The 17,409-nt window shown below is 40.4% G+C and overlaps 1 protein-coding gene across 1 annotated transcript in view; it reads left to right on the forward strand.

Annotated features, from left to right (window-relative positions):
* Window positions 1–427: 427 nt before the first annotated feature.
* The window catches only part of arl9 (ADP-ribosylation factor-like 9), a 59,269-nt gene continuing 42,287 nt past the window's right edge, over window positions 428–17,409 (forward strand). Inside the window, exon 1 of the mRNA XM_073064020.1 lies at window positions 428–707. Within this exon, the coding sequence (XP_072920121.1) occupies window positions 558–707 (150 nt within the window). The 5' untranslated portion in view covers window positions 428–557. The remainder of the gene's footprint in view (window positions 708–17,409) is intronic.

A 17,409-nucleotide genomic window follows, 5' to 3' on the forward strand; every position in this document is an offset into this window, starting at 1 on the left:
ACAAATGCGTTGTTTTCTCTAAATTGCTGGAGGCTGAAATGAGGGAGATTTGACAGATGTTTTATAGAATTATGAGAGTATGATTTTTTTCCTGAGTCAAAATGTCTAATACAAGCTGGCATACATTTAAGATAAGAGGAGAAAAGTTTAAAGATGTCTAGTGAGGGAGGGGTGTTAGGTAAGGTAAGCCTTTTAAGAGGCTCTTAGGTAAGAGAATGGAGGGATATGAAAATTGTATAGGCCTGTCCCTGCGCTGTACTTCTCTGCACTTTAAATGTGTTCACCGTGGTTTTGACCTCTGTAAGGAGAAAACGGCTCTTCAGTTTCTGGCTCTGTGTAATGTCCTTCTCTGGGTTGGAGGGCCCGGGCGGCGAGGCTACTCCTCTGGCTGACGGTTGCACTGGCTCACAATGCCAAGGTTGCCGCTCATAGAGGGCGTGTCGGCAGCAGGGGAGGGGAGAGGCCTTGTTTCCAGCCTGGGAGTGGCTCCGAGCCCGGAATGAAACCGTGTCCGTTCAACCACTTCCACTCTTAATCGGGCCGTGTTGGTGCTGCTGATGCTGGAGCAGATTTATCGCACTGGGCTGCTCGGGGTAGCAGTGGCATTGGTCGGCGGAGTCCTTTACGCCGCCTGGGGCAGATGGTTCGGTGGCGAGAGGCCAGTGGTCAAGGCTGGCTCGGGGGAGAGGCGGGTGAATGGGCCGGAGGTAAGGCCGAGAGTTTCTTCTTTATCCATTTACTGACCTTTAAAAGGCCGGGATTACGCGACAATTTGTGCTGAAATACTAGGAAGTAGTGCAAATCAGAATGTTCTTGCCGAGCTGTGTGGCAGAAAAAACAGTCTGCATTGTCAATATTTATTTCAACTGAGATGGGATCAGACAAGATTAGCTGTCAGAACTTTTCAAGTTTAAGTTTTCCTCTGAATAGATTCCCCATAGTGTTCACCAGGCTGTAAGAGTAATTTTAAACAGCAATCCTCACTTTATAGCTTGTTTTATTTTCTCTCTCCATGAGACAAGCCCTTCAAAGCAAATATAATTGATGGTCAGCGAGGAAAACCATAAAGAGTATTATGGAAAAGGCCACTTTAATTTTCAGCGACATTAACTATGAGACTGAGTTCACGATAGAAGCATTAGTATGAGGAGCAGGATATCCTGGGGGCCCTCGAACTTGTTTTAACTAGCGTTGGGTGTTGGTAAAATATTGTGGAAGTGGTGTGCCCCTATACGAAGGAGGTTTACTCTATCAAAACGCCTGCGACTGTGCTAGAAGTGCCTGGGCTTGTAATATAGTCAACTCTTACAGTACCATCATCCCTCACCATAAACACAAGTTTACATTAATTCGCTTTTGCTTCTGGTATCTGTATCTTAATCTTCAGCATTTGAAGACAAAAGATAACCTTTCCAATGGTTTACATTTAAATTATGCCACTATTGCAAGATCAGGCTAAACTGATTCTGATCCTCTGAATTGATCCACTCATTCCAATTCAGGAATTGTGTTTTAAATGTATCTATTTTATTTTTCCCATATGTGTAACTAATAATGTAGAAAACCTGTTCATATCCTTAAATACATAATACAAGACAACTGTTCAGGTAGTGGAAGTTCACCATTACAGAACTCTCAAATTATTTGAGATACAAAGTAAAGTTAATTCTTACAGAATTTATGTGGGGTAAAAGTAAATTTTAAAAAACTGTCTTAACCCAGTTTTGGATTTTAGCCCACATTGTCACTGGCATTCCTTTCTTCTCCAAAGGGCAAAACTCACCTCAAATGTGGTCTATGTACTTCCTCAAATTAGTCATTTTCACTCTGCAATTTATCTTCCTTTTTATTTTGCAGATCGTTCCTTTGTATTGGGGAACAAGTTTTCTGGTATATCTATTAAAACTCAAATAAGTACTTCATTTTTGTTTCTTCTTTGTGCTGAACTTTGTATCCCAGTTTCTGAGTTTCATGTGTGGCATATCCAAGTTGTGCAATGCGTTTCAATTCCACCACTCTTTCTGAATTTCCACAACTCCAGCTTCCATGAATAGCCTTTTTACTTGGAATTCTGTTCAATAACATTGAAAGGACTTTTGGAAATACATGGATAGGAGAGGTTTAGAGGGCTATGAGCCAAAGGTGGGCTGCTTGGACTGGATCAGTGGTTCAATTTAATGTCAGTATACAACCTGAAATCCTTACTGTTTGGAAACATCCATGAAACAGAAAGTATTCCAAGTGAATGACAGAAAAACATTAGAACCCCAAAGTCCCCCTTCCCTCTTTGTTCCAACAAAAAGTATCAGCCCCTCCACCAACACCCATCAAGCAATAACAACCCCCCACCCCCAGAAACCATGATCTGTTGACCATCCAAAAGTATAACATCTCAACAGGCCCACTCTCTAACTAATGAGAGAGAGAGGTATTGCTCTTGTCACAGCGAGGGTGAGGCCAACAGCTCGCTGTTTTGATGCTACAATCTGCAGCATTGCTTATTTTTGTTCTCCCGTCTTGAGAATCAGCAGACTCTCTCTCACCATAGAGAGAGTGTGATAGCTTGAGTACAGAGGCTTCTGACAGCCATGTCCACTGTTTTGATGTTTCAATCTTCTGCGAAGCTTCAGTGAGGGATCGGGTCATCCACAGGGCCACACCCCAAAGGCACATGGCTTCTCAGCTGCTCCTGTAGATCCCAAAATGCAGGCCACTCGGCTAATTCTGAAAAGCAAGAACTTCTGTGAAGAACATAGTCTGAGCACAATGTAGATCATGGGCTTTGACAGGACCCTAGCCACATTGAAAAGGGAAAAAAGAGACATGAGAACAAGAGATTTAAGCTGTTTCGTGAATGAGCTCAAGTTCGTCGTTCAGGGTCTGCAAAAACTTCTGGCACAGTCTTTAGCTCCTCCCACTTGCTGGGCAACACAGTTGGCATAGACATGTTTGACCTTCAGGCCTGTAGTGACACTGTATAGTGAAAGTTTAGAGGGAAATGGGCCAAACATTGGCAAATGGGACTACCTTAGGCAGACAACTTGGTAAGCATAGACAAGTTGAACCATTCCTGTAGTGTATTACTCTGTCACTCCTTGTTCTGAGGTGTGAAGGGCATGAGCAATAAGTGTAGTCTGGATGGGTTGTCACCTTTTTCCCTGAGGTGTAAGAAGCTGAGGATGACCTTTGTAGAGGTGTGCACAGCCATGAAAAGAATGAACATGGGGGAGGGAGGTCTATTACTAGAAAGCATAGGGCTAAAGTGAGAGAGGAGAAGTTGTAAAGGAGCATGAGAGTTGTGGGCTTAAATTGGGTGAAATTTGTTATTGTGTTCAGGAAAGTTTTTTTCAGTGGATTCTAGTTTGATTAACCAATGGTCCAAGAGCAAGAATGTGATGCTAAGGCTTTATAAGGCATTGGTGAGGCCTCACCTTGAGTATTGTGAACAGTTTTGGGCCCCTCTTCTTAGAAAATACAAGTTTGTAAACAGTTTGGGCACCCCTGGTCAAAATTTCTGTTACTGTGAATAGCTAAGCAAGTAGAAGATTACCTGATTTCCAAAAGGCATAAAGATAAAGATGACACATTTCTTTAATAGTTTAAGCAAGGTTACTTTTTTTATTTTCCATCTTTTACAGTTTCAAAATAACAAAAAAGGAAAAGGGCCTGAAGCAAAAGTTTGGGCACCCTGCATGGTCAGTACTTAGTAACACCCCCTTTGGCTAGTATCACAGCTTGTAAACGCTTTCTGTAGCAAGCTAAGAGACTTTCAATTCTTGTTTGGGGCATTTTCACCCATTCTTCCTTGCAAAAGGCTTCTAGTTCTGTGAGATTCTTGGGCCATCTTGCATGCACTGCTCTTTTGAGGTTTATCCACACATTTTCGATGATGTTTAGGTCAGGGGACTGTGAGGGCCATGACAAAACTTTCAGCTTGTGCCTCTTGAGGTAGTCCATTGTGGATTTTGAAGTGTGTGTAGGATCATTATCCTGTTGTAGAAGCCATCTTCTTTTCATCTTCAGCTTTTTTACAGACAGTGTGATGTTTGCTTCCAGAATTTGCTGGTACTTAATTGAATTCATTCTTCCCTCTACCAGTGAAATGTTCCCCATGCCACTGGTTGCAACACAAGCCCAAAGTGTGATCGATCCACCCCCGTGCTTAACAGTTGGAGAGGTGTTCTTTTCATGAAATGCTGCACCCTTTTTTCTCCAAACATACCTTTGCTCATTGCGGCTAAAAAGTTCTATTTTAACTTCATCAGTCCACAGGACTTGTTCCCAAAATGCATCAGGCTTGTTTAGATGTTCTTTTGCAAACTTCTGACACTGAATTTTGTGGTGAGGACACAGGAAAGATTTTCTTCTGATGATCCTTCCACGAAGGTCATATTTGTGTAGGTGTTGCTGCACAGTAGAACAGTACACCACCATTCCAGAGTCTGCTAAATCTTCCTGAAGGTCTTTTGCAGTCAAGCGGGGGTTTTGATTTGCCTTTCTAGCAATGCTACGAGCAGTTCTCTTTCTTTAAAAATCTTTTTATTACATTATAATCAGTTAAATGAACATATCAATAATAACAATATCAAGAGAACAAGATTACAATAATAGCTATAATGCATACAAACATAAATTCCAAATATCATATCCAGACATGTCCACCTGCGTTCTTGATAATTGAAACAGGAAAAAATTCAAAAGATTTGTTCAGAAGAGAAAAAAAAACCCAAAAAAGCCAAAAAAAACCCTAAACTAAACAGAAAACAAAACAAAAAAAACCGGGCTGCCATAATTTGTTAATTATAATTATTCTGTCCTTGACTCCGTTCCTCCTTCCATAAACGGTTGTGTTAGGAAAAAGGATTCAAAAAAAAATCAACTGAAGTTATATGAATGGAAATATTGAATAAAAGACTCCCAAGTTTCCTCGAACTTAATCGAGGAGTTAACCGTGTCACTCCTAATTTTTTCTAGGTTTAAATAAGCTATAGTTTGAGAAAACCATTGAAGTGTAGTAGGGGTATCAAAATCTTTCCATTTAAATAAAATGGATCTTCTGGCCATCAGCGTAACAAATGGTATCAAACAGCAGGCTGAAGATGATAAATAACTAGAATCAATCATTGGTAATCCAAAAATTGCAGTAATCAGATGGAGTTGTAAATCAATATGTAAAACAGCTGAAACAATATCAAAGATGTCTTTCCAATATTTTTTCAAAAGAGGGCATATGGGTTAAAGAGGCAACCTCAGAGATACACCTGTCACACATAGGGTTTATATGGGAATAAAAATGGGCTAGTTTGTCTTTTGACATATATGTTCTATGAACCACTTTAAAATGTATTAAAGTATGTCTAGCACATATTGAAGAAGTATTAACTAATTTAAGAATCATTTCCCATTCTTCTATGGATATACTTACTTTATGTTCTCGTTCCCATTTATTCTTTATTTTATCAGATATACCTGAAGGGATTTTTATGATCAAATTGTAGACAGTTGCTATTACACTCTTTAGTAAGGGATTTAAAACTTAATTTTTTCCCATAATTTCAGCTTGATATGACATCGGGAAAGGTAGGCAAAATAACATTCAAAAAATTTCTAATCTGTAGTATCTAAAAAAGTGCAATCTAGGCAAATTGTATTTATTAGGTAACTGTTCAAAAGACATAAAACAGTTATCCATAAGTAAATTACGAAAATAGTTTATTACTTTCATTTTCCAAAGAAGAAAGGCTTGATCAATTCTGGATGGTTGAAAAAAAATTAAATAAAACAGGGCTAGTAAGGGTAAATTTATTCAAATCAAAAGATTTATGAAATTGAAACCATATTTGTATTGTATATTTAATTATTGGGTTAGTAATTTGTTTATTCAATTTAGTAAATGCAAAGGGGAGTAAAGCCCCTAAAATAGACACCAATGAAAATCCTTGCACAGTCTCACATTCAAGATTCAACCACCATGGACTTTGGGTTTTATCTAACTTTTGGGTCCAAAAGGTTAAATTTCAGATTATAGTAATCTGAATAGTAAAATCTAAATTTCGGCATTACCAAGCCACCATCCTTTTTGGATTTTTGTAAGTATTTCTTACTCAACCTTGGATTTTTACCCTGCCATATGTATGGAGAAATTTTGGAATCAATAATATCAAAAAAGGATTCAGGAATGAAAATTGGTACTACCTGAAATAAATAAAGAAACTTAGCTAAAACTATTATCTTAGTAGCATTGATTCAGCCAACTAATGATAAGGTCATCAGAGACCATTTAGTTAATAATTGTTTAATATGATCAATTAAAGGTAAGAAATTAGCCTTAAATAGGTCCTGATGTTTCTTAGTAATTTTAAACGCTAAATACATAAAGTAATCTGTAGCCAATCTAAATGTAAATTAAAGTTTGTGTATTTTATGGGAATAACTCACTCTTAGCAAAATTTAATTGATAACCAGAAAAGCTACTAAATTGGGCAAGTAATGATATTACTGAAGGAAGGGATTTCTCTGGATTAGAAATATATAATTACAAGTCATCTGCATATAATGATACCTTATGTGTTTCATTGCCCCGCATAATGCCAGATATATTTGGTGAATCTCGAAAAGCAATTGCCAAGGGTTCTAAAGCAATGTCAAATAGTAAAGGTCTTAAAGGACAGCCCTGCCTAGTACCATGAAAAAGCCTAAAAAAGGGAGATCTGTGACTATTTGTAACTACAGAGGTCAAAGGTGTATGATATGTCGATTTAATCCAGGATATAAACTTTAGACTAAAATTAAACTGAAACAGTTTTCAATTGATTGGCCAATAATTCCCTCGATTTATCACCATGTATATAAAATTGAGATTTAGTTTTAAGTAACTGGTTTTCAATGGGAGATGTTAATAACAAACTATGTTGCATCTGAAGTTCAGGTCTCTTTTTATAAAGCTCCAAATTGGGAGTAACTGAATATTTTTTATCAATTTCTTTAATCTTATCAACCAATATACACATTTCATTATTGGTTTACTTTTTTAATCCAGCAGCATATGAAATAATTTGTCCATGAATATATGCTTTAAAAGTTTCCCATAATATCCCACTGGAAATTCCTTCAGTAGAGATAGTTGAAAAGAAAAAAGCAATCTGTTCTTTAATGAAACTAACAAACTTTAAGTCTTGAAGTAAGGTCGAGTTGAACCGCCATTGTCTAGTTCGAACACTTACATCAGCTAATTTAATTGATAATTTCAGAGGTGCATGATCAGAAATAGCAATTGCATCATAATCACAAGCAATGACAGATGGTACTAATCGGGAGTCAATAAAAAAGTAATCAATTCTAGAATAATTGCGATATACATGAGAGAAAAAAGAAAACTCTTTATCATTAGGATGTAGAAGCCGCCAAATGTCTGATATTCCAGAGTCCACTAAAAAAGAATTAATAAAAAATGCAGATTTATTTGGTAGGATTTGTTTAACTGAAACCTATCCATCAAAGGATTCAAAAAGCAATTAAAGTCTCCACCCATTATCAACTTATATTCATTTAAGTTAGGGAATAATGCAAATATTTTCTTAAAAAATTCAGGACAATCGACATTTGGAGCATTAATATTAACCGTAACAACTTTTTGATTATACAGTAAACTGGTGATCAACCAAAATATACCAGTTGGGTCTGAAATTGTCTCATAATGAACAAATGGAATCAAAGAATCAATAAATATAGAAACAACTTTTACCTTTGCGGATGAATTAGAATGAAACTGCATGCCCCTCCAAAATCTAAAAAATAACTGTTGATTGTCCTCCTTCCTCACATGAGTCTCCTGTGCAAAAATAATTTGAGCTTTCAGTCTATTAAATTTTTTTTTAAAATTTTCCATTTAATCAGATGGTTCAAACCATTAGTATTCCATGAAACAAAATTAATAGTCTTATCCATTTTCAGTAAGTAAATCATATAATGTGTAAAGGGTTAATCCTACTGCAGGGAAATCCTGTTTCCAAAAAAAGGAAAACAAGTCAAAAGAGGAACCGGAAGTCATGACAGACGTATTTGTAGTTTCAGGTCAGCACAGAAAAAAACAGAAAGAAAAAAGAAAACACCCCTCCCCCAGCTCACAAAACCTAGAAACTAGCCAATAGACAGCTAGAAAGCATACTACCCCAGATACTACCCCCATCTCTCTAGTGAAGAAGTTAAAAAATTTAAAAACAAGGGATTCATACCACTCACATTTTGAGCATCCACCATTTTACTAAAGCTTTTTAAAAGAATCACGAAAAGCCAATTTCAAAAAAAAGGGAGAAGTGTTAATGGGTTATCTATGTTTCACAATTTCAGAAAAGGGCACTCAGTCCATTAGAACTCAAATCAAACATAGTTATTTTAAATAGTCACAAGGGGAAAAATCAATAAAGAATGGCTTTAATATAAAGATATAACGAATACTCTTAATTCAAAACCGAATATACCTTTTACTAAAGCTATGAGAAAAAAAATTTCAAACGATGAAAATCCAGATTTATAAGTTTTTTAAAAACTTAAACTGTGTGTATGTTAATACATAATGATAAACAAAGTTAATCTTTAATCTGTAGGGGACTGCCATGTTTTAAATTTACACCAGCCTCAAGTAGACTAAACAAAGTAAAAACAAGTGTGTAGGACACACTAAAACAGACGATTGACCATTTAAAATTTTTTTTTAAATATTTCAGAAAGTCATTTAAAAAAATAATTATCTTAAAAATATGGCAAGTACTTATAATTTGAAACAAGTTACACATTTTACCAGAACATAAATTAAAAAAACATATAAGATCTACCATTAAACTGTAGACTGTACCAAATTATCATTTTACTTTAAACTATCGAAAGTAGTTTTTAAGCATCGAAACCGTTAGACTGTAACAAACTGTCAACTTTATTCTCTAGGCAAATAAAATCTATCATTAAACTATGGAAAACTGTCATTTTCTGTAAAAGATAATTTTTAATCCACATAACTGTTAGACTATATTGAAACTATCGAACTTGCATTTAGATCCTCGAAAAGCTTTTGAGCCTTTTCGACTGAAGTGAATCATTTGAAGGATCCATCAGTTAAGGTTATTCTGAGGCGAGCAGGAAATAATAACACAGGTCTGAATTTAGCATGATACAAATCACTCATCACCGATTTAAACGCCGATCTCTGATGCATTACTTTGGGACTATAATCTTCTACCAATCGAAATTTGTGATTTCCATATACCATAATTCTTTTCTGATGGGCAAGTCAAATTAACTGTTCCTTAATATGTACATAATGAAATCGTAATATAATATGCCTTGGTTTGGGATCTGACACCTGTTTCATTCTCGGGACTCTATGCGCACGATCCAGGATCGGTAACTTTGAGAACATTTCCGAGCCAAACACATTCCTTAAAAATTAAGAGAAAAATTCAGTGGGGTCTTCTCCTTTTTCAATATCTTCAGGCAGGCCAATTATTCTAATATTTTGTCTGTGACTTCGACCTTCCAGATCAATGATCTTAGTTTTCTGTTGCTCCAATGGTTGAATAGCTGAATATAGTTTCCTTTCCAGTGTCTCGACTCTGCCTTCCATCTTCTTGTCGGCTTCCTCAAGTTCAAAAACATGTCCCTGTAACTCCGTGGTCTCCCGTTTAAATGTTTCCATTGCATTATTAATCATCCTTAACGTCAAAGCCACGGCATCAATTTTCTCTTCCAATTTCAAATCTCTGCTCGATTTTCTCATTCAATAATATCGAAATTTTCATTTCCAGTTTCAAATTTTTTTTGGTCGATTGTTTTCATCCAGTGATTTCGATATTGCATCCAAGGTAAGCTCCCTTCTCTCCACTGCTTTCAACTTTCTTTTGTTCTCTGATACATAGAACATAGAATAGTACAGCACATTACAGGCCCTTTGGCCCACAATGTTGTGCCAACCCTCAAACCCTGCCTCCCATATAACTCCCCACTTTAAATTCCTCCATATATCTGTCTAGTAGTCTCTTAAATTTCACTAGTGTATCTGCCTCCACCACTGACTCAGGCAGTGCATTCCACGCACCAACCACTCTCTGAGTGAAAAACCTTCCTCTAATATTCCCCTTGAACTACCCTCCCCTTACCTTAAAGCCATGTCCTCTTGTACTGAGCAGTGGTGCCCTGGGGAAGAGGCGCTGGCTGTCCACTCTGTCTATTCCTCTTAATATCTTGTACACCTCTATCATATCTCCTCTTATCCTCCTCCTCTCCAAAGAGTAAAGCCCTAGCTCCCTTAATCTCTGATCATAATGCATACTCTCTAAACCAGGCAGCATCCTGGTAAATCTCCTCTGTACCCTTTCCAATGCTTCCACATCCTTCCTATAGTGAGGCAACCAGAACTGGACACAGTACTCCAAGTGTGGCCTAACTAGAGTTTTATAGAGCTGCATCTTTACATCGCGTCTCTTAAACTCTATCCCTCGACTTATGAAAGCTAACACCCCATAAGCTTTCTTAACTACCCTATCTATCTGTGAGGCAACTTTCAGGGATCTGTGGACATGTACCCCCAGATCCCTCTGCTCCTCCACACTACCAAGTATCCTGCCATTTACTTTGTACTTTGCCTTGGAGTTTGTCCTTCCCAAAGTGTACCACCTCACACTTCTCCGGGTTGAACTCCATCTGCCACTTCTGCATCCTATCAATGTCTCTCTGCAATCTTCAACAATCCTCTACACTATCTACAACACCACCAACCTTTGTGTCGTCTGCAAACTTGCCAACCCACCCTTCTACCTCCTCATCCAGGTTGTTAATAAAAATCACAAAAAGTGGAGGTCCCAGAACAGATCCTTGTGGGACACCACTAGTCACAACCCTCCAATCTGAATGTACTCCCTCCACCACGACTCTCTGCCTTCTGCAGGCAAGCTAATTCTGAATCCACCTGGTCAAACTTCCCTGGATCCCATGCCTTCTGACTTTATGAATAAGCCTACTGTGTGGAACCTTGTCAAATGCCTTACTAAAATCCATGTAGATCACATCCACTGCTCTACCCTCATCTATATGCCTGGTCACCTCAAAGGACTCTATCAGGCTTGTTAGGCACAATCTGCCCTTCACAAAGCCATGCTGACTGTCCCTGATCAGACCATGATTCTCTAAATGCCCATAGATCCTATCTCTAAGAATCTTTTCCAACAGCTTTCCCACCACAGACATGAGGCTCACTGGTCTATAATTACCTGGACTATCCCTACTACCTTTTTTGAACAAGGGGACAACATTCGCCTCCCTCCAATCCTCCGGTACCATTCCCGTGGACAACGAGGACATAAAGTTCCTAGCCAGAGGTTCAGCAATCTCTTCCCTTGCCTCGTGGAGCAGCCTGGGGAATATTCCGTCAGGCCCCGGGGACTTATCCATCCTATTGTATTTTAACAACTCCAACACCTCCTCTCCCTTAATATCAACATGCTCCAGAACATCAACCTCACTCATATTGTCCTCACCGTCATCAAGTTCTCTCTCATTGGTGAATACCAAAGAGAAGTATTCATGGAGGACCTTGCTGACTTCCACAGCCTCCAGACACATCTTCCCACTTTTAACTCTAATCGGTCCTACCTTCACTCCTGTCATCCTTTTGTTCTTCACATAATTGAAGAATGCCTTGGGGTTTTCTTTTACCCTACTCGCCAAGGCCTTCTCATGCCCCCTTCTTGCTCTTCTCAGCCCCTTCTTAAGCTCCTTTCTTGCTACCCTATATTCCTCAATAGACCCAACTGATCCTTGCTTCCTAAACTTCATGTATGCTACCTTCTTCCACCTGACGACATTTTCCACCTCACTTGTCACCCATGGTTCTTTCACCCTACCATTCTTTATCTTCCTCACCGGGACAAATTTATCCCTAACGTCCTGCAAGAGATCCTTAAACATCGACCACATGTCTGTAGTACATTTCCCTGCAAAAACATCATCCCAATTCACACCCGCAAGTTCTAGCCTTGTAGCCTCATAATTTGCCCTTCCCCAATTAAAAATTTTCCTGTCCTCTCTGGTCCTATCCTTTTCCATGATATTGCTGCATTAGAACTGCGTTGAGGAGAAATTTCATTTTTCAGAGGGTAAGGAGTCTTTGGAATGCTTTACCCCAGAGAATTGGAGAGGCTCAGTCATCAAGGCCATTTACATTGGTAATGAATATGCTTTTGGAAATTGAGGGAATAAAGGAATATCAAGATATAAAGGAAAAAGTCATGGAAGTGAAAGGTTATCTATGAACCTCAGGAATGGCAGAATAGGCTGAGGGCTGAAATGGTTAACTCCTGCTTTGAATGAAATGCTATAATGTAGATGCAGAATTAACTTGAGGTTTGAACGATTTAAACGCTCAGCCAGATTGAAGGGGTCAGGGTGTCAAGGGAGGGACAGGCCAGTTCATCTCATCTTTGAGCTGAACTGAGGCCATGACCTGCAACTAGTGGGCTCCTGAGTGGACTGCAGTGATGCCTGGCTTTGTATCTGTGACTTACTTTCATGAACTTCAGTCCTGAATGCAGTTTGATAACTTTTATTGTTTGCACTATTTGGTTTTTTTCCCTCTGTACATGCTATCCTTTTCCATGATAATGCTAAAGGTCAGGGAGCAGTGATCACTGTCCCCCAGATGCTCACCCACTGACAGATCTGTGACCTGACCCAGTTCGTTACCTAATACTAGATCTAGTATGGCATTCCCCCTAGTCGGCCTGTCAACATACTGTGACAGGAATCCATCCTGGACACACTTAACAAACTCTGCCCCACCTAAACCCTTGGAACTAATCAAGTGCCACTCAATATTAGGGAAGTTAAAGTCACCCATGATAACAACCCTGTTATTTTTGTACCTTTCCAAAATCTGCCTCCCAATCTGCTCCTCAGTATCTCTGCTGCTACCAGGGGGCCTATAGAATATCCCCAGTTGAGTAACTGCTCCATTCCTGTTCCTGACTTCCACCCATACTGACTCAAAAGAGGATCCTGCTATACTACCCACCCTTTCTGTAGCTGTAATAGTATCCCTGACCAGTAATGCCACCCCTCCTCCCCTTCCCCCCCCCATCCCTTTTAAAGCACTGAAATCCAGGAATATTGAGAATCCATTCCTGCCCTGGTGCCAGCCAAGTCTCCGTAATGGCCACTACATCATAATTCCATGTATGTATCCAAGCTCTCAGTTCATCACCTTTGTTCCTGATGCTTCTTGCATTGAAGTACACACACCTTAGCCCTTCTACCTTACTACCTTTACACCCTTTATTTTGCTTCTCTTTCTTCAAAGCCTCTCTATATGTTAGATCTGGATTTACTCCATGCACTTCTTTCACTGCTCTATCGCTCCGGGTCCCTTCCCCCTTGCAAATTAGTTTAAACCCTCCCGAACCATGCTAGCAAACCTACCAGCAAGGATATTGCTCCCCCTCGAGTTCAGATGCAACCCATCCAATCTGTACAGGTCCCACCTTCCCCAGAAGAGATCCCAATGGTCCAAAAATCTAAAACCCTGCCCCCTGCACCAACTCCTCAGCCACGCATTCAACTGCCATCTCCTCCAATTCTTACCATCACTATCACATAGCACTGGCAGCAATCCTGAGAACGCCACCCTTAAGGTCCTGTTCTTCAGCCTTCTGCCTAGTTCCTGAAACTAACACTTCAGGACCTCATCCCTTTTCCTGCCTACGTCGTTGGTCCCAACATGTATCATGACTTACGGTTGCTTTCCCTCTCGTACCAGGATGTCATGCACCCGGTCAGAGACATCCCGGACCCTGGCACCCGGGAGGCAACAAACCATGCGGGTTTCCTTCTCACGTCCACAGAATCTCCTGTCTGCTCCTCTGACTATAGAGTCTCCAATGACGACAGCTCTCCTCTTCTCCGTCCCATCCTTCTACACCACAGGGTCAGACTCAGTGCCAGAGGCCCTGCCACCGTGGCTCACACCTGGTCGGTCGTCCTCGCCAACAGTATTCAGGACGGTAAACTTATTACTCGGGAATGGCTACAGGGGTGCTCTGCACTACCTGTCTGCTCTCCTTCGCTTTCCCCCTTCAGACTGTCACCCAATGACCTGCTTCTGGCAGCCTAGGTGTGACTAACTCCCTGTAGCTCTCATCTATGACTGCCTCATTCTCCCTTATGAGTCGAAGGTCATCCAGCTGCTGCTCCAGATTCCTCACACGGTCTTCCAGATCGCCCAGCCGCAAGCGTTTCTGGCAGATGTGACTCTGCGGGAGAGGGGAGTTCCCCCAAGATTGCCACATCTCACAGGAGAGGCACATCACCGTCTCAGGAGGCATACTCATTTTCTCTAAATAAGAATCAAATTTCAAGCATATAAAATTGTTATATGCTTTAGTATAAGTAAATAATAGAAGAGTGGTAGAAGATTGAAAAGTTAGGAGCAAGCTTCAACTCAACTCACTCCATCAGGCGCCACCTAGCGAGCCCCACGAGCAGTTCTCGCAGGAAGTTTTCTTGGTCTTCCAGACCTCAATTTGACCTCCACTGCTCCTGTTAACTGCCATTTCTTAATTACATTACGAACTGAGGAAACAGCTGCCTGAAAACATTTTGCTATCGTCTTATAGCCTTCTCCTGCTTTGTGGGCATCATTTATTTTAATTTTCAGAGTGCTAGGCAGCTGATTAGAGGAGCCCATGGCTGCTGATTGTTGGGACAAGGTTTGAGGAGTCGGGGTATTTATAAAGCTTTGAAATTTGCATCACTTGGCCTTTCCTAATGATGACTGTGAACAAGCCATAGCCCTAACAAGCTAATTAAGGTCTGAGACCTTGGTAAAAGTTATCTGAGAGCTCAAATCTCTTGGGTTGCCCAAATTTTGCATGCTGCTCCTTTCCTTTTTTTTCACTCTAAAATTGTACAAAACAAAAATAATACACTAATCTTGCTTAAAATGTTGAAAAGAATGTTTCATCTTTAACTTTGACTTTCAGAGATCAGTTCATCTTCTATTCACTTAACTATTCACAGTAACAGAAATTTTGACCAGGGGTGCCCAAACTTTTGCATGCCACTGTATGCTGGCATTGGAGAGGGTCAAGAGGAGGTTCACAAGGATGATTCCAGGGACAAATCATATGAGGTTATCATTCGAGGAATGTTTGATGGCTCTGGGTCTGTACTTACTGGGATTCAGAAGGATGGGGGAGGGATCTCATTGAAACCTTACAAATGTTGAAATCGAATGGGAATCTTACTGGAGGACTCCTAAGTCGCTTTGCACCTCTGATGTTTGAATTTTCTCCCCATTTAGATAATAGTCTGCACTATTATTTCTTTTACCAAAATGCATTATCATACAGTATTCCGTCTGCCACTTTTTTGCCTATTCTTCCAATTTGTCCAAGTCCTGCTGCAAATGCATTGCGTCCTCAGCAGTGCCTACCCCTCCACCTACCTTTGTATCATCCGCAATCTTTGCCACAAAGCCATCAATTCTATGATCTAAATCATTGACAAACAATGTGAAAAGTAGCAGTCCCAAAACTCCTGAGGAACACCACCAGTCACTTGCAGCCAACCAGAAAAGGCCCCCTTTATTCCCACTCGCTAGCTCCTGCCTGTCAGCCATTCCTCTATCCATGCCAGTATCTTTCCTGTAACACCACAGGATTTGATTTTGTTAAGCAACCTCATGTGGCACTTTATCAAATGCCTTCTCGTAATCCAAGTCAATGACATCCACTGCCTGTCCTTTGTCCACCCTGCTTTTACTGTCTCAAAGAACTCTTAACAGATTTGTCAGAGAAGATTTCCCTTTACTGAAACCATGCTGACTTTGACTAATTTTATCATTAGTCTCCAAGTACCCCAAAACCTCATCCTTAATAATAGACTAAAACACTTCCCCAACCACTGAGGTTAAGCTAAACATTTCAGTAGTTCTGGAATGAAACACCTCATCCTGAGAGCAGATGTGGCAGAGATGGAGGAACTGAGAGAAGGGGTTGGTATTTTCACAAGTGACAGGGTGGGAAGAGGTATAGTCCGGGTAGATGTGAGACTCGGTGCGTTTATAAAAGGTATCAATAGATAGACTGTCTCCAGAGATAGAGACAGTGAGATCAAGAAAGGGAAGGGAGGTGTCAGAAATGGACCAGGTAAATTTGAGGGTAGGGTGGAAATTGGAGGCAAAATTGATGAAGTCGACAAGCTCCACGTGGGTGCAGGAAGCAGCCCCAATGCAGTGTTTGCTGTAGTGTGGGAAGAGTTGGGGAGCAATTCCGGTGCAGGCTTGCAACATGGACTCTTCCATGTAGTCGACAAAATGGCAGGTATAGCTGAGACCATGCGAGTGCCCGTGGGAGAGGGAGAGGGAGAGGACCAGTTCCACCAGATGGAGGAGAGTGGTGGGAAGGGCTTTTGTTCAGAAAGAAGCTTTAAGGCCCTCACAGTGGGGTATGGAGGATAACGGACTGGACATCCATAGTGAAAATGAGATGATTGGAGCTAGGGAACTTAAAGTCATTGAAAAATTTGAGATCTTCTATTGTGCCCTCAAATTTACTCGGCCAGTTTCCAACACCTCCCTCCCATTTCTCAATCTCTCTGTCTCCATCTTGGGAGATAGTCTACCTACTGATATCTCTTATAAACCCACCGATTCTCACAGTTACCTAGACTATACCTCTTCCTGCCCTGTCACTTGTAAAAATGCCATCCCATTCTCCCAATTCCTTTGTTGCTGCCACATCTACTCTCAGAATGTGGCTTTTCATTCCAGAACTATTGAGGTGTCCTCCTTTTTCAAGGAATAGGTCTTCCCTACCTCCACCACCAATGCTGCCCTTACCCACGTATCTTTTATTTCATGTACATTTACCTTCACCAACCACCTCATGAAGCTCTGTGTCCACCATGTAATTCTATTACTTCCACCATCTCCAAGGGGATCCCACCACCAAGCACATCTTTCCCTACCCCCAATTTTCTGCTTTCCACAGGGATTGCTCCCATCCTGGCACTTAAAATTGCCTTGGTGTAGGGAAGCTATGCTGTAAGTGCTAGAAGATGAAATTAATAAAATGGGTCCCCATGAGTCCTTGCTTCCATGTTCTTTGAATCATTGTGGAAGGGAAATAAAAACATTGACAGAAATTGACAGTGGATTTTTAGGCATGGTATATCTCTGAGTCTTGGTGTCTTGCATTAAATTTTGGTCTCAGTTGATATAGCTCTGATTACACTGATCTGACAATATACATCAATAGACAATAGACAGTAGGTGCAGGAGTAGGCCATTCAGCCCTTCTAGCCAGCACCGCCATTCACTGTGATCATGACTGATCATACACAATCAGTACCCCGTTCCTGCCTTCT

The sequence above is a fragment of the Hemitrygon akajei genome, chromosome 13 (assembly GCF_048418815.1).
Source record: "Hemitrygon akajei chromosome 13, sHemAka1.3, whole genome shotgun sequence".
NCBI lineage: Eukaryota > Metazoa > Chordata > Chondrichthyes > Myliobatiformes > Dasyatidae > Hemitrygon > Hemitrygon akajei.